The following is a 24,980-nucleotide window of genomic DNA, read 5'->3' as shown; positions in this document are numbered from 1 at the left end:
AATGAGATTTTATTTTTTAAGAGAAGAGTTCCTTGGACTAGTGGAGCAAAGGAGCCCTCTTGTTCTTGGATGCGGAATAAGGAAGCGAACGCTGGAGGGAGTATCAGCACACTGTGGTTCAGGCCTGCCTTTGCCTTTAATTTACTTGTCACTTTGGGCAAACCCTTATTATCCTTCTCAGATTCTGTATCAGTAAAATGAGGGCATTGAACCAGATGCTCCTTGAGGTCCCTGCCAGTGCAAATGACCCTGTGAGCCAGCCCCTCCTCACTTTGTTCCAAATTCACAGAGAGGAGTTCTAAGCCCTTCCTGTGAGGGAATATAGAGTAGGGAGAAAGTGGATGAGAGCAGCCATTGTTGGCTGAAACTCAGAGGGACCAGCCAACATCTGTATTGTATATAAGGGGCTTTGGTTGCTTTTTACACTTAAAGTCCCAGCCTTTTTCTCATTCAGGGAGTAGACTTAATTAATAGATTTTGTGCAGAGGAGAGATGGACTAATAATGACTGATAGATCTTCTGCCTGGCAGAGCGTTAGTATTAATTCAGATGAGCATTATTAAAGTGATATCATGATTCATTTGCTGTCACATACAGTCTTTCTTTAGGATAAGGCTACTATTGATAAGGGCATGAAAGCGATAAGTGCCCAAAATCTAGACTGGCCAAACAAACAAGAAAACAAATCGAAAACAACTCGGCGTCTGTATCTGCTCACCAAGCTCTTTTTTCAGCTGCTCTTGCTAATATTTTAAATATGATGACTGCCATCCAATGGAAATAATCTACCCTCAAAGGCCCAATCATGCCATGTACATGCCATGAGGATAGGGATGGTTTTTGTTTTGTTACCACTGAATCTCCAGCACTTAATCTTTGGTTGTCACATATTAGGCCCTCTGTATTTGCTGAATGACTGGGTGTATTTAACACTTACCTGCAGGAATGATTTCGAGAGAGATCACCTGAAAGTATACCAATTTGTTCTTGTACATAATCTTCCGTTTGACAATTTTCTAGAATATTAACTTCTAAATAAGGCCACACTCTAAGGCATAGGATCACTGGGCCAAGAGAAACATGACAGCTCTTTAGCAGAACAAGCAAGTCATTGTAATCCAGGGCCTGACCTGGGCACATGTGCCAGAAAGTCCATCCATCACTTCGACTTCTTTCTTGTCTGGCCTCCAATCCTCTCTTTCTTCCAGATTCTGCATCTGGGCTCATTCTGAGCTTGTTTCAGGAGCCTACCTGGATACTTATTGCCTGCAACAAAGACATCATTTCTCTTACTGCAAATGATTTAAAAGAATTAATACAGACCTTTATGTCCTCTTTCATATAGAGGAAACTGTCACCATGACTCTTTGAACCAGGATACAATATAGATCTTAATTGAGGTCTCTTTGTGCCTTTGCACATAAACTATAAAGTCATTAGAGTTATTAGCAGCAACTAGATAGACCAATCTGCATTTGTAAAGCAAACTTGGTATTTTAGAAGCACTGGTTAAGGAGCAGCTCATAGTTCTTTTTGTTTCCCTATTAGGGCTGGACATTTACATGGAATGGTTTTGTTTCTGTGTGTTCTTTCAAAAGATTTTTAGTCTCTTACCCCACTGCACCTGTCAGCTTTCTCTGAGCCACGTTTGGAGCTATTCTTATTACTAGTTTTTATTCTAAATATAATTCTTTAGTTTGAGGGGTAGGGCCAGTTAACACAGATTTTACTAAGCTTATCTCTGGGTACAAATCAGAGAGTTCATGATTTCAATAGGTTTATGTGTAATGGTAATCAATAAAGCCTTTTAAAGGGAGTACAAAATGGGAGAATCAAAGTATATTCATGGAACCAAAAACCTTTGATTAGAAAGTGTTTGAAGAACTCTGTGTTATAAGAGTGTCATATATAATATAATCAGGTATGATAAAAGCATTTTGCTATTTTTTATTGCATAAAAGATATTTATTGACCGTACGTTCTGGGAAAAGTTAGTTTAATAATAAGAATAATTCACATTTATTGTACCCTGTGTAAAGTGCTTTTTATTCATCATCTCACTTAATTCTCAAAACAACTTAATTAGGTAGATAGATTTTTAACCAGGTCTTTCTTTCCATTTTATTGATGAGGAAATTTAGAGAGATTAAGTAATTTGCCTAATATCACACAAGGCTTAAATGATGGAACCAAAGTTCAAACTTAAGTTTATGTGACTTAGAGCCCCCATTCTTAACCCCACAGTATGGTGCTACCTTAAGTTAACCCCACAGTATGGTGCTATCTTAAGTTATCCCTCCGGAGGGATAATAATTTATCCCTCTCCCACCTCTGGAGTCACAAGACATTGATTCCAACTGGAGTTCACTTACTTCAAGTCCAGGGGTAAGTCCTTCTCTGCGCCTGTTTCCTGTAAGGTATAAGTGGTGTAGGTTATGGGGGACATGGAGAACAGTTGGTGCCCCTCCTCTGCAAAGGGGATGGACTCCTTAGCACTGCTTGGCATCAGGAAGCCTTCCAGCCTTCCTGTTAAGAGCAGTTTTGTTTCTGGCAGGTCCAAAGCTACTCCACACTGTTGTACTTACACAAACAACTTGCCAGGGAGATTCCCACCACTTTCAGCATCTTTACATTGAATTAGCGAAACTACCAATTAGGGATTCTTCCTAACGTGAATTTAAATGCCACCTTCTCATTTCATACTCCACACTGCATGCCCCATTCTCTTAAATCTTAGGTAAGATTCTTTTGAGGTTTAACTTACTATGACTCTGTAAAATTCGTACTTTCAGAGTCTCCATGGAGATTACTTTTTTCTTTATCTCTCCTTAAAAAAAACGGTATACATGTGCAGAACATGCAGGTTTGTTACATAGGTATATATGTGCCGTGGTGGTTGGCTGCACCTATTGACCCATCCTCTAACTTCCCTCCATCACTCCCCAACCTCCCAACAGGCCCTGGTGTGTGTTGTTCCTCTCTCTGTGTCCATGTGTTCTCAGTGTTCACCTCTCACTTATAAGTGAGAACATGTGATATTTGGTTTTCTGTTGCTGTGTTTGTTTGCTGAGAATGATGCCTTCTAGCTTCATCCATGTCCCTGCAAAGGACATGATCTCATTCCTTTTTATGGCTGCATGATATTCCATGGTGTATATGTACCACATTTTCTTTATCCAGTCTATCATTGGTGGTCGTTTGGGTTGGTTCTATGTCTTTGCTATTGTAAATAGTGCTGCAATAAACATACATGTGCATGTGTCTTTATAGTAGGATGATTTATATTTCTTTGGGTATTTACCCAGTAATGGGATTGTTGGGTCAAGATTTTTTTTTAAGTCTAATGCCCCATCTTATGGATAATAAAACCAAGACCACGTGGTACCCACCTAGTATGCATTTTTGCTACTATCTGTTTTACTGTGGGGCACAAGGATTTTAAAATTAACTAAGGCTTTTTTTTTTATTACAAAATAAGTATGTTGGTTGTAGAAAAATTTACCAAAAGCACAAACAGTAAGGACAATAAAAATAAGCTACAATGAAATTACTCAGAGAGAACCACTGTAAACTTTCAGTATGCCCATCTAGATTTTTTCTTTTGACTATATGTGCCATTTATTAAAATGATTCCACATATTGTTTATGCTGTTTTATGCCTTACTTTTCATTGCACAATATATTACATCTTTCCATGTTTTAAATATCCTTCCATAACTTAATTTTTAATAGCTATATATTATTACATTCCTTGGAAAATCTAGTTAAATGAATCTCATTTTGTTTGCATTGTTTTGATATTTTCCAAGATCTTTGCATTAACAACAAAAATGAAATGACAGATTTATTGTTGGTTGTTTTTTAGTTGAAGCCAAACTAAAAGCTACGCCAGAATGAGAGGTTGAGTAACCTGCCTGAAGTCACTCAGCTCATGAGTATCAGACTACAGATTGAAATCCCAGTGTCTTTACTCTTAGCCTTATATTCTTGTCACCACTCATTCCTTCATTAGTTATGCCATTTTACATGGAAAACTCTACCTTCTCTGATTTCCTCCAGCTCTTGAATGAGCACATTTGTTTTCTCACCGTCACCTTTGCCTTCCTCCCTGTCTTGCTGAGGCTGTTGACATTTGTAGAGGTACACTGTGTCTTGGGACCTGAAGCTACACAGCTGGAGAGGAAACATGGCCAGTTCTTCCCCACTCCTTACTGGCTCAACCTATAAGCTTGGAAGCTGGTTTTAATTTTACATTTTCTGTGTGTATGTGTGTTTGTTTTTAAAACTTTTTTCCACTTAATTCTTTCAAGGAGACCTTTATTTGAAATCATGCACTTTTTCCCTCAAAGTGAATTGGTGCCTCAAATCTTGATGAGATTACTTTGTTTGGGGATATTGATAAATTCATAGTGGGGTTCTTGGTTTATCCAATTAAATTGGTTTAAATTATGGCCTTATAGAGAGAAAGGGCCTTCGACAACTTAGAACGTTTTAAGGCAGTTGAATATAATCTTCTGCTTCTAGGGACTTCATCCTGGGTTTATTCCACCAAGAAGGTATGTTTTGTTTGTTTCCTTTTCATTTCACTTACTTCATTGCACGCTCTATCTCAGAACGCTTTTTTGCTATGAGAAATCATGGGAAAAACTTAGCTTTGCTTGGCTAGGGGCAGGAAGAGAAAAGGAACCTGTTATTCCAAGCTCTTCATTTGAATGATTGAGAAAATGTGGATCAAAAAGGGAAAATAGTTTGCCAAGGTCATATAGTAAAATAGGTTTAAAAAAATTATGAGGCATAGGACTCATTTTTCCTTGCTCTAGCTTAGTGCTTTTCTCTTAACTTTTGTTGAGGAAGGCAGAGAGTGAGGGGGAGAGTGAATTATGTCCCCTACCCAGTAATTGAAGTCTTAACCCTCAGTACCTTAGAACGTGACTGTATTGGAGGCAGGGTCTTCGGAGAGGTAATTAAGTTAAACGAGGTCATTAGGATGGGCCCTAATCCACTCTGACTGGGGAGTTTTATAAGAAGAACAGATTAGGACACAGACAGAGACACACACAGAGGGAAGACTATGTGAGGACACAAGGATTAGAGGAGTTTGATCTGCATACTAAGGAGAGAGGACTCAGAAGAAACCAGGCCTGCTGACACCCTGGTCTCAGACTTCTAGCATTCATAACTTTGGGAAAATAGTTTCTGTTGTTAAAACCCTCTGCCTGTAGTACTTTGTTATGGCAGCCCTAGCCGAGCCATAAAGGGAGAAAGTGAAGAACGAAGAATGAAATTAAAACTTGAGAAATTCTCAGAGAGCAGAAAAGGGAGCCTCAAATAAAATTTATAAGAAATTATGGGCCGGGCGCGGTGGCTCAAGCCTGTAATCCCAGCACTTTGGGAGGCCGAGACGGGCGGATCATGAGGTCAGGAGATCGAGACTATCCTGGCTAACACGGTGAAACCCCATCTCTACTAAAAAATACAAAAAACTAGCCAGGCGAAGTGGCGGGCGCCTGTGGTCCCAGCATCTCGGGAGGCTGAGGCAGGAGAATGGCGTAAACCCGGGAGGCGGAGCTTGCAGTGAGCTGAGATCCGGCCACTGCACTCCAGCCTGGGCGACAGAGCCAGACTCAGTCTCAAAAAAAAAAAAAAAAAAAAAAAAAAAAAAGAAATTATGGCAGGCCAGAGCCCATGCTAACTGATTTTCAATCATAATTGTGTATATGGCATTTCATTCAATTATATTACCATGCCCATGTCATAGTTATTATTAACCCACTTTACAAATGAGGAAATTGGAGCTCAGAAAGTTAATTTGTCTCAAGTTCCATCATTATTAACTAACTGGCAGAACTAAGTCCAAATTCACCTTCTTGTCAGCCTTGAAAACCCTCACTTACTGTACTGTTCTATCTCCTGTTAAGAAGGTTAATGTAAGCTGCTTAGGAAACGTTACTTATCAAGTTATTTAATGTTAGGAGAAAAAAAAAAATGTACTCCAAAGTCTCAGTGACCTGGAATCCACTTAATTGATTAGACAGGAAATATTTGGCCCTTGATTTTAGGATAAAAACAGAGATTGGGGAATTTAAAAAGATAGTGTAATTAGATTTCAGTACAGTCTTCCCCGTGGCTTACACTTTGACATGTCTAAATGAACAGCTACATATAATGAAGAATTAAAGTTCATAGTGATATGCCGTGGGCTGTGAAGAAATCTGATCCATCAGACAGAATCAACAACTGTCACTAGGTTGCATTTGCTAAAGAGGGAAACCAGATCCATAAATGTATAACAGGAGCAGACTTGGAAGCTGTCTATGTTGGAGTTTTACAAAGACATATTTTCAGTGATTAGATAGATAAATAGGCAATCAATCCAAAAACATAATCAAAATAACCTGAGCTGCTGGTTAACCCAGATGTTATGGTATGGGAACTATGAAGCGCTTTAAATATTGAATGTAGATGGCTCTGTTGAAGCTGCCTCCTCCCTGTTTTAAAGTTGTGAAGTCTATCAATCCTGAAATCTATAGGTTAAATTTACTTGGATATTTAGAAAGAAGACACAGTCAAGGTAAGAGGTGGACAGGCATTGTTTTCAACAGATACTGGGATCAAGTCCCAGCTAACTGTATATTAGCTGTGCATATTTGTTGGTTCTACCTTTAGAGTAGAATATTAAGCCAACCACTTCTCACCATTTTTCATCACTGTCATTGCCCTCATTCAAGCCTCTGTCATCTTACTCCAAGAACTCTCTGACTTTTCTCTGTGGTTCCACTTTGCCTACCCCGAAATTCATTCTCTGTTCGTGATAACCAGGTGGTCCTTTAAAAAGGTAAATCAAACCAAGTCACTCCCCTGCTCAAATATCTCCCATTACACTTCAACTAAAACCCAGACCATGGCTCTTGAGGTCCCATGTGGGGTGGCAATGCCTACTTCTCTGGTCCCCAGTCCTGCCACTGACTGTCAGTGACTCAGCATCAGCCATCCTCCCATTATGACACATTCATGTCCAGCTCAAAGCTTCTGTACTTGCTGTTTTTTTTTTTTTTTTTCCTCCCTGGGACTCAGATTATTCACATCTATTCAGGAGACAGCTCCTTAGACATGCCTTCTTTGAAAATGTAATCAAATATCCCGGACTGTCTTCCCAGCCTCCACCATCCTCTTATCGTTTTTCTAAATTTCACTTATCACTGTTGAAATTACTCTACTTATTTAGTAACTTACTTATTCTTTGCACTTTCAGCCCCTGCAGTGCCTTATTTTATTTGGTTCACTATTGTATCACTAGTACTGTGAACAGGAGGCGTTTACAAATATTAGATGAAGGAATGAATGAATTAATTTAGACAAATGTTTCTCTCCCTGGGTTAAGTGGTTTGGAGAGAACAGGTGTCAAGGAAACAGGGTTATCAAAAGGCTGTTAGTCTATCTGCTCCATGATCCTAGGGACTCTGTGTCATACGCCACTGTATCACCGAAACCTAGCTCAGTCTACCCCTGAATGAATGGAATGATAAATGAAAGGTGAAGACTTGGGGCAACAGGGGAAGAGTGATAACACATAGGTGAAAACTGGCTGTGTCTCAGATGACTGGCAAAGATGATAACTTGTTTGCTATTTTTTGGATAAAATTTAATACATGTTACAACATACATCTTGCTTTGATAGACATAAAACATGTAACTGTATACTTCAGTCTGAAACATTTCTGAGCAGAGACACATCGTAAAAGAGTAGACTATTCCAAAAGAAGATTATTCGCCTATTGTTAGATTCATAGAATGTGAAAGAGTGATCACTGGGAAGAGAAGTGGGCAACTTTATGCCTTTGCAGGTAAGGGATGAAGTCTTGGAGGTTTTAAGCACAGAGAATGTATTCCCATAATGTTAACATGGTCTTTGCCAATAGTAAGCAGTCTCGAATACATTCCAGGAGGTGCCTATTATGAGTAAAGCCTTAGATCTTTATTGAAGGCAAAGAAACCTTTTGTTCTAGCATTAACTACCCACTTGTCTCTGATTTTTGAGTTCTGATAATTTTTAAGTGGTGTCTCATTTGTATTTAGTTCAAGTGTTTGTTTCATTCAAGGTCTGCCTGACCTCTTGAAGGCCTTGTTCTCAGAGCATCTGCAGTTTTATCTATCAGAACAACTTGAAGAAGTTCAGGGCCAAAGAGTAAAAAAATAGCCTCTACTTTAATAACCACCTCTCTATCCAATGAAAGCAGAACTGCGGTGTATAGGTTTTTAGACAGATAGATGGAAGCCTGTAACCAAGAAAATCAGTCATGACCATTGTCTGCCTTGTCAAGAAGGAACCAGAAAAAAAGGGCGAACTCTTCCCTTTCTTTCCTTACCTATATTCTTTTATAGGAAGTGTGTTTGGGTTGTTGTAGACAGGTAGTTAAGATACATGGTATGAATCAAACCAAACTAAAAAGAAATGAAAAGTCAAGTTGCTTTTCAGGGATAAAGGAGAGGGGAGGTAGGCACCAGGTGGAAGGCTTTGACCTGAGAAGATTTAGGGAGATTCTAGCTTCTAAAGGAACTCACATTTATTGAGTACCTGCTACGCACCAAAATCTGGGCTTAATGCTTACAGCATTCCTTTGAAAAAGATATTATTTTTCTCGTTTTACAGTCAGGACTCCAAAGCCCTTCCCTTTCCCACCATTCCTTCAGGCTAACTGGCACTGATGGATCGCTTGGGTTCTTGGGCTGCTTTAACGATGAGGACTCTCTTTGCACTCCTGTGTGACAGACCTAATCTTTGAGGTCTGGACTGCAAGGCAGAGCAAACTGGAAGACATCTGTGGTCTTTGAGACAACTTCTTCCTTCCACACTCTCCACGGGGCCCTTTTCATGGCCGCCTGCTGTGACTGGAGCACCGCAGCAAAGTGTTCTGTTAGACTTGCCCACCACGGACAGTTTTAGGAAGTTGCATAAGCCAGTGGTTGTGTGCTTATGACCACAATCCCCAAGAAGCTCCCACCAGCTTTAAAAGTACAATGTCAGACTTGAAGAAGAATCCCTGTGGCCTCCACAAATAGATGGGGAGCTATTGCCTGTCATTTGAAGGTGCTTCTCACACATTCCAAGGCCTGAGCCCGCATTCCTCCTCTGGGAATTGCATTTTGGCAGGCTTTCAGATTTAGTGAAAAGGTTTCTTGTTTCTGAGAAGCAATAGGGTGGGAATTCACTGGACGTCTCTGTCATTGTAAAGGCCCTGTCAAAGCCAGCTGTCAGTCAGAAAACATGAAAGGAGAGAGCTGCTTCTTAAAGAGGGAGCTGGGTACCATTAACAGCACAGCCGCTTGGAAAGGCGAAGGGGATCACAAAACTTTGACCAGAGTCCGTGGCTCCTGACTCCCATTCTAGGGATCTTTCTACCCTTCTTTTCGGCCTTTCAGTTGGCACAGCCGTTTTCAGTGTGGCATTAACTCAAGCCCGTCCACTAACACGTGACCATTCTCTTATATCCCAGGCCACCATTTCAGTGACCTGCTACATGGCTCTATGGTTGACCAGTACCTCAAAATTATTCTTAGTCTTACACTTCTATTTTGTTAGTCCTTTTTCTGTTTCCTGTGTCTATTAATGGGCCCTCCCTAGCCATGCTGCTTTGAAATTCAGTCTGGTTTGGCACGTCTGCATCTGCGTCACTTTCCCTTCCTCTTCAGTTACTTAGTTGATTGACACTTTCTTCTGCAATGTACCATTGCATTTTCTAATCCATATTCTTCCTCTCACACTGGACCACAGCAATTACCACATTCTTTTACCTTTTTATAATTTTCTTTATTAAGTTCCTTTTAAAAGTTTCAAAGTACATTACACATACGCAACTAGAGAAATAATGTAAATAAATAGAGGTGAGAGAAGAAAGAGTTTAAAAGGACCCCTACAACCTCTCTCTGCATCCTTTCTTTCTACAATATCCAATGTTAATAATATGATGTGCATCCTTCCAGAACTTTCTTCCAGATCAGCTCACACAAAAATATAATAAACATATTTACATACAGCATTTTTTGTTTGCTTTGACAAGAACTGGATCATATTTTGCATATTGCTCTACAACTTACTTATTTTAGATATTTCTTCAGTTCATGATGTAGATTTAGAGAAGGCCATAATAATCATAATCCATATTTGTGGTGATATCATAGTTTATTAAATCATATCCCATTGTTGGCTATTCAGGGCCTGGGCTGGGTATTTCCTGCTTGCATCCCCAGATGCCCTCTCCACCTTTGTCTGCCCTGCTCCATACTCCATGTGTGGTATGCATTAGGTGGTTTCTTTGCCCTTGGGCTTCTGGTTGCATTCAGCTCTTAGGGCACCAAAAACAGATTAGAGGAAGAGTGAACACTGAAGTCAGGGTATTTTCCCCTGATTCCTTCCTGTCACTAGGTCATTGTGGGGCAGCTGCATGTCTCTGCTGAAGGTTACAGCTCCTGCCAGGCAGCCCCCTCCATACAGCTACAGTCTCCACCTCCAATAACTACTCCCTCCCCTTTCCCTCTTCTGGCCCTGGAAATGGCTTCCTGCTGCTGGTAGGCCCTGGATGCTGCATATCCATTTATTTGCCCTAAACACTGCCCACACTTTGTTAAGTAATTTCTTTGTTAAATTCTTCTTAATAACTTCTTAATAATTTTATCTGTTTCCTGCTGGCACCCTGAGAGCTAAAGATCTTTTCTTTTTTTTTTTTTTTTTTTTTCCCCTGCCACTTGCTGTTTCTAAGTTTTTCCTTCCTTTATCTCCAGCATGGGCCTCTGTCAGCTTGATTTTTTGACCCTAAGATTGACTATTTTACTTATTTTTTTGAAGATCCTTCTAGGGCTCCTACATAGTAAAGGTGAAACTTCCTAGTTGGCAGCCTTTTGCATCCCTTATTCCAGTATGTTAAGCATTGGAGGAAAGAGGGTGCCTAACTTCACAATTTCTTATGGAAATGCATTTCTTGCATCAGTACCATTTGTTCTCCCAGTGATTGTGTGATGTTGGACCATGAGCTAATGTCCGTAAGCTTCCACGTCTTCATCAGTGCAATGGGGATGATAGCCGCATATAATTCATAGCACTCGAAGATTAATTAATTGAACAAGATGTACTTAAAGCTTCTAACTGTTTTCAGCAAATAAGAAGTTTTCAGTAAATAGGAGTTACGGATTATTGTAACACACTGTGATCATAATTGCCATTGGCCATACCCATGTGTACAAATCAGCTATTTACCCTAGATTCACTCAGGCAAGTCCTCTGTGTATCCTTTAATCTCTGCCAGACAAAAGATTTTTCTGCCTGCCTCTCCCCCACCGTCTCTTCCTTCCCTGCACCTTTCTTAATTAATAGACTTTGTTTTTTAGAGAAATTTTAGGTTTACAGAAAAATTATGTACAAAGTACAAAGAACTTCCATAGACTCTTTCTCACTCCCTCCTCACCCCCAAGTTTCCTCTCTTATTAACACCTTACATTGGTGTGGTATGCTTGTTACAATAGATGAACCAGTATTGATACATTGAAGAAAGTCCAGTTTACATGAGAACTCGCTCATTGTTGAGTAGTTCTATGGGTCTTAACAAATGCAAAATGTCATGTGTCCATCATTACAGTATCATCTAGGACAGTTTCACTGCCCTGAGCCACTTCAGTGCTCCACTTACTCACCAGTTCATCCCTTCCCTATTGCCCTACCCCGCACCCCAACTGGTAACCACTGATCATTTTACTGTCTTTCTATAGTTTTACCCTTTGTCTTTCTAGGTCACATTACTGTTTGCGATCCTGGCTTACTTTTCTTACTGTTTTATCTTTACTTCTCTCTTCACCTTCTCTATTCAACTTCATGGCTAGTAGTTACACAAGCAAATGTTTCAGGAATGAATTATTAAACTCGTTTACCATTAGAATAAAGACTTAGGTTGAATTTTAGGCACTTCTTCCTGATGGAATAGGCATTTGACTTTTGCACAGGCCCAGGGGCTCATGGGACAAGAGATCCTGTTTGATTGAAGCTGGATGTCACTTCTATAGTCTGCATATATAAGAGAGCTTCCACCCATGGCACATGTATTTAAGGCCTAAAAAGGAACAATGCAAAGCAAAACAAACAAGTAATAAAACACAAAACTATCATATAAATCCAGACCAAAGAGGGGCATGAATTAGCTCTCTAAAGCACTGACTTGGCTTTAATCCATACTGGACTTTATACTCTGGTCCTGAGCAACAGATTTCTCAAGCAGTTTATATAAAATGGTAATAGCTGCTTTATATTTGTACTGCAATTTGGATTTGATTTTAACAGTACATCGATATTGTGGCACAGTAGTAGGAACAGTAGTAATATGTGTAATGCCTACCACTTAGGAGTCTTTTTTTTTTTTTTTTTTTTTCCTTGAGAAGGAGTTTTGCTCTGTCACCAGGCTGGAGTGCAGTGGTGCAATCTTAGCTCACTGCAACCTCTGACTCCCTGGTTCAAGCGATTCTCCTGCCTCAGACTCCTGAGTAGCTGGGATTATAGGGACACCACCACACCCAGTTAATTTTTGTATTTTTAGAGGAGACGGAGTTTCACCATGTTGACCAGGATGCTATCGATCTCCTGACCTCGTGATCTGCCTGCCTCGGCCACCCAAAGTGCTGGGATTACAGGCATGAGTAATCCCAGTGACCTACGCCCGGCCGGAAGTCTTTTTTGAGTACCCAACCCTGCATCATGTCTTTAACTCTCACAGTAGCCCTGTGAGGTAGGCATTATTATCTATACTTTACAGATATATAAATGGGCCTTTTTAGAAAGATTTACCTTCACTCAGCTGAAGAAGCTGAGGCACAAAGAAGGATCAAGTTAGTTGCCTAAAATCACAGAATAACTTAATGGCAGAGATGCTAATGCAGCCCTGGCTTCTGGACTCCCTCAGTTGCTACCTGCAGTTCTGGGTAGCTTCAAAAACTGCTATTAGTGCTGATTTTCTTCCCAGGCAGGAACCTTTCTATTTTTTCCAACCAAAAGCCCATTTAAAGATTTGCCACATGTCTTCACTTACCCAGATCTGGTATCTTATTTTCTGATAAGGCGTCTTTTTTCCTACACCTGACCTTACTCCACCCTGCCTCTTTCCCCATCTCCCCAAGCTTTGGACCCAGAGCATGGTCCCCAGTAATCTCATCCTTCTGCTGTACTGCCTGATGTGGATGGTCCCCGTCACTCTACTTTGGGTCTTGTTCTTGCTTCTGAGAGGCCCATGTGGACACATATGGGCCTATACTTCAATAGCAGAGATGGTTCCAGCTGTTTCATGAGATCGTTTTAGGGGGTTCTGGAAGAAGGCATTAAATAACATGGAATCATGTAATGACACATTTTGTCCCCTTTCTAGTTCTTTTTCAAATCTTCTGAGTAGATCAAGGAAAAAGTCTCTGTTTACTACTAGTTTCTTATTAACATCTCCCTGATCCATGATAATCTTCCTGTTTAACAAAATAACGAGATCATCCTTCAGAACCCTCTCGAAGGCAGCAGAATGTAGACAAAATTTAGTGATGTTTTTATTGTATTCATTCCTAGGTTCACTGTTTATTTTTGGCAAGTAATACTAGCCTAGAATTTATGAGACTAAGATAGCGTTTTCTTTTAAAATACATTTATATAAGGATAATATTAAGCAAATAACAGCACAGTTTATAGCGGGCTGTGTCAGATATCATGCAGGTAGTGCACAGATGACTGAGGTCTGAGCTACACAGACCCAGCTGACCTTTCTCTTTGAGAATGGAAATGCTCTAGGGCTCCTCTTGTCCAATGCTGTCCCTCCCCTCCCCATTCTCTTGCTCCTGGCTTGTTATCTATTTGTACTTATCTGTGTCTGGAACGCTGTTGAAGATTAAGAGACCATTATCAGGGGGCTAGGATTAGGGTGCCCCCCGCAGTCCATTCCCCCATCCGCTCTGACCCAGGGCAGGCCACATCACTTGTCAGTCCCTTTGATAATGACATCTTTAAAATGGTTAACGTGAAGTTCTGGGGAGGGAAGAATGCGCATAGCTGGCTTTGATTCTCCAGTTCAGACAACAAAGCAGCCACTCTGCCGTGGTTAATGCTGCCCTGGGCTACTGCTGACTCCACATTGCTGTTTTTCCTACCTTGTATCTGTCCCTCTAGGGCTAAACCAAAGAGAATAAAGAAAGTGAAGACAGTGCTTTCCATGTGTTATGCATTCTGCTTTGCGGGTTGCATTTTGAAGGGAGTGCCCCAAGTTGACCTACTGGAAGTACACCTCAGTGGTCATTAAGTACGTTTAGACGATAAGGAAAAGAAGGAGTGTTTGAGACTCTCATCTGTAGCAGTTCAGAGGTTTGGAATAGCCAACTGGTAAACTATGCCCAGTTTCAATAGACTCAGAGCCAAGAAACTGCATTGCTCCTCAAGATGTCTATCTTCTCCCAGGCCTTTCTCTTTGTCTCAATGGCATGCTTGTCATCGAGGGTCCTAGAAACACACCCATATACTGGAGGGACCTTGGGTGGGAGGCAGCTCTAAGACCTTCCTGCCCACTCTACAGTCCTGCTGGAAGAGAGTAGATTGTTATCTCCTCACAAGGGCTTATTTCCAGAGGAAAAATGACCTGGAGGGGCCATGGGAACTTGCCCTGTGGGGTTGGGTTTAAAAGGGGAAGTCTTGGCTGACCTTGGCTGCTGGTGGCAGGAGCTGAGAACAGTTGCTGAGGCTTGGCTGGGGACTGGCGTCTCTGGAATTCCCTTTATGGCAAGGTCTGTTATATTTTGATTAACAAAGTGTTAGTTCAGTCCTTCTTGAGTATTTGTGAGAGAGGAGTTTTACAATGGCTGGTTATAATTGTAAGAAATAATGATGATGATAGCTCACATGTATTGAGCATTTATAGTGTGCCAAGCAGAGTTCAACCCTTTATATATAGTATACTCCATAATCCCTGTCTGCACCCTCAGAAAAAGGTATCATTGTCCTCATTGTTCACTGATGAGGTAACTGAAGCCCACCCAGAGAGGTGAAGTCATTTATCCAAACACGGGTAGTGTTGGTGCTAGAAGTCAAGCTCATGTCTGCATGTCTCACCCAAGGCAACCTATTTAATAGCAGAGCCAGGATAAGAACTCGAGTCTCCTGAGAGCCTATTTAAAACCTTTTCCTAAATATCACCTTAAGTCAACTGGACTATCTTAGAATGTCTGGTTTTTTCTCTCTTCTTGAAGTGATGCTGCTTTGGGGAAGAAAAACAAGATTTCATCCATGCAGTCTATCCGTTGTGATGTTTTCTTAAGAGTGAAAGTGTTTTAGGAAATCAAATCTAATTGCCCAAATGGGAATTTATTTTAAATAACCACCTGCACGTTCATCTGGATTTTAAAAGGATCTTGAATCCACACTGAGAAGGCCAGAGTCTGCATTTTGTTAATGCAGGTAACAAAATATTTGATTTTGGGAGTCTCATTCTTCATTTTAAATCCTCTTTATAGGATTATAGTTTTTACTCTGAGCTGCTGGAATGTCTGCAGCGTGTGGAACAGATGTGTCTTAAGCACTGTTCTCAGGCTGATTTTATTGACTGGGAAGAAGTCCATGGAGGGCTTTGGTTTCTCCAGGAGGCATGTTCTCATTACCTCAGATAGGCCAAGGTGGTAATTTATGTTCTCTAAGTTGAAGACTAGGGCAGGAAAACTAAAATGGAGCCCAACATCTCTAGTAGGCTTTTACCTGAAGATTCTGTCTTTTCATTGCCTATTTTACTTTGCATCTGTCATTCTTAATAACATTCCTTATAGCATTTATTACATCTTCCATTTCTTTCTCCCCACCCTTTCCTCTCTTTCTTCTCTTCTTCCCCCTCCTTTCCTTCCTTTCTTTTTTCTTTTTTCTTTTTCCTTTTTTTTTGTTTGAGACTGACTCTCTGTCACCCAGGCTGGAGTGCAATGGTGCGATCTCGGCTCACTGCAATCTCTGCCTCCCAGGTTCAAGTGATTCTCCTGCCTCAGCCTCCCAAGTAGCTGGGATTACAGATGACTGCCATGATGCTTGGCTAATTTTTTTTTTTTTTTTTTTTGCATTTTTAGTAGAGACAGGGTTTCACCATGTTGACCAGGCTGCTCTCGAACTCCTGACCTCAGGTGACCCACCCACCTCAGCCTCCCAAAGTGCTGGGATTACAGGCATGAGCCACCGCACCTGGCCCCCAATCTTTTTTTTTCTTCCCTCCTTTCCTTCCTCCGTTCCTCCTTACCTTTTTCCCTCCCTCTCTTTTGCTTTCTCTCTCCCTTTTTACTTCCTTTATTCACTTCTTTGTTCCTCTCTCTTTCATTCTTCTTCTCCCACACTCAATTTTTTATGGTTAGTTTTCCTAATCAGTATCATGCCCTAGTGAAGGAAAAGATGTTACACTTATATCACACTTTAAAGTCCTGTGCCAAGCTGGATTGCAAAGTAGATCCCTTTGTAAACTATGTTAACACATTCAGGCCATAAGGGAAAGGTGTATTGCACTGATTTTATAAGCAGTGGCTTAAAAGTTACTGGATTCCTAAAGCTACCTGCCTCAGAGAACTGGTCAGCAGTTTGGACACTGGAACAAATTCAGTATCAAACAGAGAAGAGAGCCCTGTCAGAAAGAGCTGCTTCCTATAAGGTTGAAAGACACTTGGTACAGTGGCCTAGGAGAAATCAGTGAAGTGCTAGGAGATGGGAGACATGGATTTACTTCAAATTGGAACTAATCTACTCTGTCACTTGGAGAAGGTCACTCACCTCTCTGTGTATATCTCCCCATTTGGAAAATAAAAATAGTCTGTCACCAGCGTACTTCATAAGACTTAAAAACATTCAAAGTATTATAAATAATATTAATGGAATAAATATATTTATTAGCTTTTTACTTGTGTGCTAGATAATACACACACACACACACACACACACACACACACACACACACACACTGGCAGCCACCCTGTGAGGCGAGCTAAGTATTATTATCCACTCTGGGCTGATGAAAAAAAACGATGCTCTGAGACGTTAAGTCCCAACTCAAGATCACACACCTAGTTAAGTGGTCTGATTCTCACAGCAGTGGGAAAACTCAACTGGACCCAAACTTGCCAGCTGGTGTGCCTGGAACCCCGCTGGGCTGCAAGACAGTGACACACTCAGCTCTTGGTAGCTGTGCAGGGCCTAAGGCAGGTCAGTGGCTGGTTGCTTCGGGCTCTGAATAGGTTCATTTTGGGTTCTGGATACCCTTCAGGTTACCATAGCATGCCCTAGAGATACCATCTTTCTCTCTCTCTCTCTCTCTCTCTCTATATATATATATATTTACATTAGAAAGATTGCTAACTTGTAGACAAGACCATTTGACCTCCTCAGGCTTCAGCTCATGGACGCTTGGCAGTATTGGCTGCCAGGAACAGAAGGTGAAGAGGCCCACTGAGCCATATTCATCACTGAGGGCAACTTTTATTTTATTTTATTTTATTTTATTTTATTTTATTTTATTTTAAGTCCTGGGATACATGTACGGGATGTGCAGGTTTGTTACATAGGTAAACATGTGCCATGGTGGTTTGCTGCATCTGTCAATCCATCACCTAGGTATTAAGCCCAGCATGCATTAGCTGTTTATCCTGATGATCTCCCTCCTCCTCGCACCACAACCACCATGACAGGCCCCAGTGTGTGTTGTTTTCCTCCCTGTGTCGTTGTGTTCTCATTGTTCAGCTCCCACTTATAAGTGAGAACATGTAGGGTTTGATTTTCTATTCCTGTGTTAGTTTGCTAAGGATTATGGCTTCTAGCTCCATCCATGTCCCTGCAAAGCAGAGAGCAACTTTTAATCAGAGATGTTGGGTTTGTTCATCTTGTTGGCTTTTGATTCTAGCATGTGTTAATCTATCAGGCTTATCCATGAATTCATAGACAAACACTTTTTTGTGTCCAGTGAGGTTTGATTTTATGTGACCTGGGGGTGGTCAGTGGTTATGTCATACCCCACACTCACATTCCCTAGTGCCAAGCCCAAGAATTGCCTTTCAGAATCCTCTTTGTTGATGACTGATTTGCCTAGGCTGCCTTTTGTAGTGGATCCCCCTTCCATGCAAAGAGTTAAAATTGGGGAGGGTAGCAGGGCAAGCTGAGGACCCCTAGAGGAAGCATTTATTTGAGCTCTTTAAGTTCAGATTTTGATATTTTTGCTCCGCATGGTGAAAACAAATAATAACAACATTAATATTTGTAGCCCATGGAGCAAAGTCTTCTTAATCTCTTCTCTGAAACCTACACCAGGCCTATCATTCATCTTTGGGCTCTGTTTAGATTGCTGATTATTGAGCCACAAAGATTTTATGTAATTACCATTTGAAAAGTTTCCAATGATACCATCTCAATGGTGTTAATTCCACTAGGATCAGTGCTTACTATCCCCCTGATGTACATAGGGCTGGAGATAGCATTTGCTGCTTTGCTGACATTTCATGCTTGTTGAAGGGAGTGATGATCACACCAGTGGCTCAGGGCTGGGAGTCCTTAGGCTGGTCATATTTCATAACTAGTCTCAGTTCAGACAGAAACTGGCCCCTTTCCAAAAACCAGTTTAGTTCAGCTCTTTGCTGGGAAGATAAAGAAAATCAGGAAAGCGTTGAATTATGAGAGGGAGGGTACTCTTACAGTTACCAAGATTGTTATTATTATGAAGTTCCTTTTGAAGATGCTCTGTCACCTTCCTGGACACACATAGAACTGTGGGGTGGGGTTGGGGGTAGGGGGTGGGCAGTGGTTCCTTGTGCTGGTCTGTGACTTGGTACTGGGCTGGCTGATGGCTGCATAAGGAGCTTATAAAATGCAGATTTGGTGATGTAGAACACAGCCTGGGAATATGTATTTTTCTAATGTACACACTAGTTTGGAAACACAGACCTAGGACTGCCTCATGTAATTTTGCAGTACTATTAAGATAGTATATCACAAAGCCATCATTTATTTTCTCAAAATTTAATTTTTGGCCACTTCCCACAATATTCTGACCCAGACGCCTTTCCATCATGTGGATATAATACAACCTCCTGTGTCCCACTCTTCACCTATTCATTCAACCAGTCTGGAATAGCTGTCTAGGATGAGCTCCAGGAACTAAGGTAGAAATACCAAAAGATACATTGTTCCAGGACTAAAGGAGTCTTTGGTTTAGTCAAGAGATACTTGAATAATAAATAAATCAGCTACAGTAGAACATTGTTATTTTTCCAACTAAACTGCAGTGGGAGCAGGTGAAATTTGCTGGAAGGTCAGGTCACACATCATGGAGGAAAAGCCCTTTGGAGCCTTGACAAAGGAGATGACTGCTAGATGCCAGGTGATTATATGAGAAGGCAAAGAGAACATTTTTGTAAATACCCAGTGGACAGAGAGCCTGATAATGTGATAAGAACTGCATGTTTTGTCATTTTAAAATACAGGCCATACATGATAGAAATGAGGGTGGATATATTGACAGACCAGATCATGAGGGGCTTGTTTATCATGTGTGGTGGACATTTGTATTTGACCTCCTAGGCATGTCTTCCTTGCCACACATGTAGTTTGTTTTAAAACACCTCACTGATCTGTATCTTTAAAAAAATAATTTCCCCTCACAATATGACACGATGAAATTTCTTCTTATGCAATACATTAGAAGAGCAGGAGAAGCTAAGTGGTAGTTTTCTATATCCCAGATGGGGCCTACCTTCAAATCTCATTTTCTGGCCCTGTCATTTCTGAAGCCAAAAGTCAATCTGGTTTTGGGGCTCCATCCTCCATAAAATTTATATCCTCTTTGAAAGCTGGTGTTCTCAATCAGGGGCTATAGAATCAGCATCAAGGGAATGATGACCGTGGTTGGCCCTGCATATGACGTCTCCCTGCCCCTGACCACTTGATCAATGACTCTTAATCCCCATAGTCAAATAGCCATGGAGAACATTTGCCCTGAGCAGTGCATTCTAAGGCTGACTTCTCAACACAGATCTTCACTCCTCTTACAGTCCTGACATATGTCTCAGTGGATTTTCATTCAAACTCAAACTCTTACCAAACCCAGCATGGATAGCCTGCCTGCCTCCCCAATCTGATTTAATGCTACTTTCTTCCTTGAACCCTAAACTCCTCCCACATTGAGCTTTTTCAGGTTTTCAGAGAAACAAAACTTAGTCCTACCTCTGGGCTTGTGCACATGCTATTCCTTCTACCCACAGAAGTTCTTCACCGCCATCCCCATCTACATTGCTCTTCCCTGAAAAGACATTTTCCAGCCTCTTAAGCCCACTCCCCTTTATTTTGTGACACTTAATATAATTTTAGATTGCTTGATTTTTTTTTTTTTTTTTAGTTTATTTCTCTATTACCAGACTTTCCCTTTAAGCTCCATAAAAGCAATGACCTGGGAATGGATGGGTGGATGGATGGATGGATGGATGGATGGATGGATGGATGGAGTTGAAATCTCTTTGTGAAGTTGGATTCTTCACAAAGTCCAGCCTCTTATTCTTTATTCATGCTATAGCTACACTCAGCCAGACTCCTGGGAGTTGTCTTCTCCTCCATGAACCCAACAAAGCTGCATCCATCCCTCATACTCCAGTCTAAGCTCCATTCATTTGATGAAACCTGTGATCTGTCGAGTTGACACTGATTTGTCCCTCTCCTGACTTATATATAAACTATATGTTTACTTTGTTAATAACTTGCATTTTTTCCAGTTGGGTGACTCAAATTTCATCTAAGTTACAATTTTTTTTTATTATTATTATACTTTAAGTTCTAGGGTAAGTTATAATTTTTAAAAAGGCTTTATTTGTCTCATAATTGAAACAATAAAGAAATGCACTCAGAAAATGTGAGAAATATTGAGTATAATGAAGTAAATATAAATCCTGCACAATTTCTCCACTGAGAGTTAAATACTATAGATACTTTGCCTTTTTCCCTTCTAGTGGTTTTCTTATACATTTTGCAATATTGTGTATACTTGTGCATACATTTGTAAGTGTGCTGAATTTTAGACCTAACCATGATCTGAGCATGCCCTCGTGTCATTACAAATACTTTTAAAAGCCTCTTTCCTTGTATGCCTAGCCATATGTTCTATTTTTGAGAATCACCATTGAGTGTCAGCAGAGTACCAGAGAGTGCACTAGGCACTGAGGCATAGGTTATCCCACTTTAAATATTTAGTGCCTACTGAATCAGAAAATATAATAATATAAAGAATGTCTCACTTACTTGAGTAGGTATGTTTCCAGGTGGCTATAATATTAATAGATTGCAGAAGCAAGAGGTGAAACTCTAGAATAATTTGAGTTAAGGACAACCAAGAAAGACTGGCTCCCCAACAAATACACCTACACTAAATGTTGAGTGCATTGAGCACACATATGTCTTTGGTAAATGTGTTTCTACTAGACATCTAGAACAATGAATTGGGAAAACCTTGGCAGACCACTCTTCTCTGAAATCATACCTGTGATAATGACTCATGTTTTCCTTCTTTTCTAGAGTGACCGTCTCCTTATCAAGGGAGGCAGAATCGTCAACGATGATCAGTCCTTTTATGCTGATATTTACATGGAAGATGGCTTAATAAAGTATGTATATGGAATTCTTCTCTTTATTGTTTTGCACTTCCTCTCTTCATTAATGGCCCATAAAGAAGCTTGGATTACATGAATGTCGTGAAAAAAATCTTAATTTAATCAACAGAATGAAACGATACTGAGGGCAACTTTGTGCAGAAAGTATTGATGTGCATTCTATGGGTCATGGAAAAGTGCAAGATGTGGCCATCATCCTTAAGGATACTGGAAGATGTGCACAAATTACAGCACCCTAAAAATATAAGGCTTTGTGCAATAGGTATCAAACGAGTTGAAGTCAGGATAAGTGATTTAGAAGTACAAAGAAGAAGAAATTCATTTAGAAGTAACGCTTTGGGGTAGAGAGAGTATTTAATCTGAACCTTGACATAAGGATAGAGCTTAGGTGGGCAGAGCACAGACAGGACATATATTTCATGCAAGATTTGCAAATAAATTCATTAGGCATGTATAATTACATTCCAAAATGTATACTATTGGATGCCTGTAAGTGGCACAGCCAGGTAAGTTTTATGTGTAGATTCCCTACATAGTAAACTTTAAAAGAAGATTTGATTTACATAGTGTTTCATCACAGAAAACAAAGTACACTACCCTGCTAAGGTGTTGTATAAGACTGGGTGTATCAAAGCCATTCTATTAGTCCCCTCTGGTCTCTTTTAGTTTTATTTTTATATGACTTAACTTCATTGACTAGTTAAAGATTTTGGTTATAAGAGATCTCTTGCTTATCTTTGAAAAGTTGGCTTAGATACTGTTTTCTGCAGACAAATGTTTTTTACCAGCCCCAAAGTCTAGGCTAGCTTTCCCTTCTGTGTGCTTTCAAAACAGTTGCACTCGGCTGGGCATGGAGGCTATCATTAAGTGCCTGTAATCCCAGCACTTTGGGAGGCCGAGGCGTGCAGATCACTTGAGCTCAGGAGTATGAGATCAGCCTGGGCAACATGGTGATTTTTGTCTCTACTAAAAATACAAAAATTAGCCAGGTATGGTGGTGTATGCCTGCAATGCCAGATACTCAGGAACCTGAGGCAAGAGAATCACTTGAACCCAGGAGGTAGTGGTTGCAGTGAGCCAAGATTGTACCACTGCACTCCAGCACTCCACCCTGGGTGACAGAGTTAGGCTCTGTCTCAAAAAAAAAAAAAAAATAACCAACCAAACAAAACCAGCTTGTGCTTTCATCAATCATGGCAATTCTGACACTGTTAGTCTCCTTTGAGGGTAAGGAGACTTACTTGCTCTCGTATCTTACTTGCGTATCTTGTTTATTCTATATCCCCAATACTTAACCCAGGACTTAGCACATAAAAATTTGATAAGAGCTACTTTTTGAGTGTGTAGTATGTGCCAGGCACAATGTTAAATGTTTTTTTTTTTTTTTTTTTTGAGAGGGAGTCTCGCACTGTCGCCCAGGCTGGAGTGCAGTGGCCGGATCTCAGCTCACTGCAAGCTCCGCCTCCCAGGTTTACGCCATTCTCCTGCCTCAGCCTCCCTATAGCTGGGACTACAGGCGCCCGCCACCTCGCCCGGCTATTTTTTTTGTATTTTTTAGTAGAGACAGGGTTTCACTGTGTTAGCCAGGATGGTCTCGATCTCCTGACCTCGTGATCCGCCCGTCTCGGCCTCCCAAAGTGCTGGGATTACAGGCTTGAGCCACCGCGCCCGGCCAATGTTAAATGTTTTGCATGCTTTCTCTCAATCAGCCAGCAGCCCTCCGAAGTAAGTACTATACTATTATTATCTTCTTTCCTGAGATGAGGAGAAAGCAGCACACAGAGAGTAAATAACTTGATAAAGGTCAATGTATTAGTCAAATACATTGAATGAATGAGCGAGTGAATGAATGAATGAATGAATGAACAAATGCAAGAACGAAAAATACTTGTTCATAGTTACTTTGCCAATTTACATTATTACTTTTTCATACTGGAAGTAAGAAAAATGGAAACAATGGGCCACACTTGATTTTATGTTTTTCTATTAACTAAAAAATTATTATGTATAGTTGGCTCTATTCGGAGGTAGCAAGCTCTCTCATTTGGAGAGAATGAGAAAAATTTGTTACCAAATGCTTCCTCATTTCAGAGCTCATCATAGGCAGCACTAATTGTTCACAGAACTTTATTATTATTATTATACTTTAAGTTCTGGGATACATGTGCAGAACGTGCAGGTTTGTTACATAGGTATACATATGCCATGGTGGATTGCTACACCCATCAGCCTGTCATCTACATTAGGTATTTCTCCTAATGCTATCCCTCCCCTTTCCCCCATCCCTGACAGGCCCTGATGTTTGATGTTCTCCTCCCTGTGCCCATATTTTCTCATTGTTCAAGTCCCACTTATAAGTGAGAACACATGGTGTTTGGTTTCCTGTTCCTGTGTTAGTTTACTAAGAATGATGGTTTCCAGCTGCATCCATGTCCCTGCAAAGGACATGAACTCACTCTTTTTTTTATGGCTGCGTACTATTTCATGATATATATGTGCCACGTTTTCTTTATCCAGTCTCTCATCGATGGGCACTTGGGTTGGTTCTAAGTCTTTGCTATTGTGAATAGTGCTGCAATAAACAATACGTGTGCATGTGTCTTCATAGTAGAATGATTTATATTTCTCTGGGTATATACCCAGTAATGGGATTGCTGGGTCAAATGCTATTTCTGGTTCTAGATCTTTGAGGAATTGCCACACTGTCTTCCACAATGGTGGAACTAGTTTACACTCCCAACACTGTAAAAGCGTTCCTATTTCTCCACATCCTCTCCAGCATCTGTTGTTTCCTGACTTCTTAATGATCGCCATTCTAACTGGCGTGAGATGGTATGTCATTGTGGTTTTGATTTGCATTTCTCTAGTGACCAGTGATGATGACTTTTTTTTTCATATGTTTGTTGGCCACATAAATGTCTTCTTTTAACAAGACTCTGTTCATATCCTTTGCCCACTTTTTGATGGGGTTGTTTGTTTTTTTCTTGTAAATTTGTTTAAGTTCTTTGTAGATTCTGGATATTACCCCCTTGTCAGGTGGATAGATTGCAAAAATTTTCTCCCATGCCTGTTCACTCTGACGATAGTTTCTTTTGCTGTGCAGAAGCCCTTTAGTTTAATGAGATCCTATTTGTCAATTTTGGCTTTTGTTGCCATTGCTTTTGGTGTTTTAGTCAAGAAGTCTTTGCCCATGCCTATGTCCTGAGTGGTATTGCCTAGGTTTTCTTCTAGGGTTTTTACGGTTTTAGGTCTTACATTTAAGTCTTTAATCCATCTTGAGTTAATTTTATATAAGGTGTAAGGAAGGGGCCCAG

The 24,980-nt window shown here is 40.5% G+C and overlaps 1 protein-coding gene across 3 annotated transcripts in view; it reads left to right on the top strand.

The window, feature by feature from the left end:
* DPYSL3 (dihydropyrimidinase like 3) overlaps positions 1–24,980 on the top strand; it is a 114,832-nt gene that overhangs the window by 58,107 nt on the left and 31,745 nt on the right. For all 3 annotated transcript variants that reach the window (XM_009209335.3, XM_003900312.5, XM_003900311.3), the window contains exon 2: positions 21,572–21,660. In XM_009209335.3, coding sequence (XP_009207599.1) covers positions 21,641–21,660 — 20 coding nt within the window. In that variant the 5' untranslated portion in view covers positions 21,572–21,640. The remainder of the gene's footprint in view (positions 1–21,571; positions 21,661–24,980) is intronic.

Source organism: Papio anubis, chromosome 5, assembly GCF_008728515.1.
Source record: "Papio anubis isolate 15944 chromosome 5, Panubis1.0, whole genome shotgun sequence".
NCBI lineage: Eukaryota > Metazoa > Chordata > Mammalia > Primates > Cercopithecidae > Papio > Papio anubis.
Note: the sequence above shows the minus strand (reverse complement) of the source record. Positions and strands in the feature narration are given on the sequence as shown.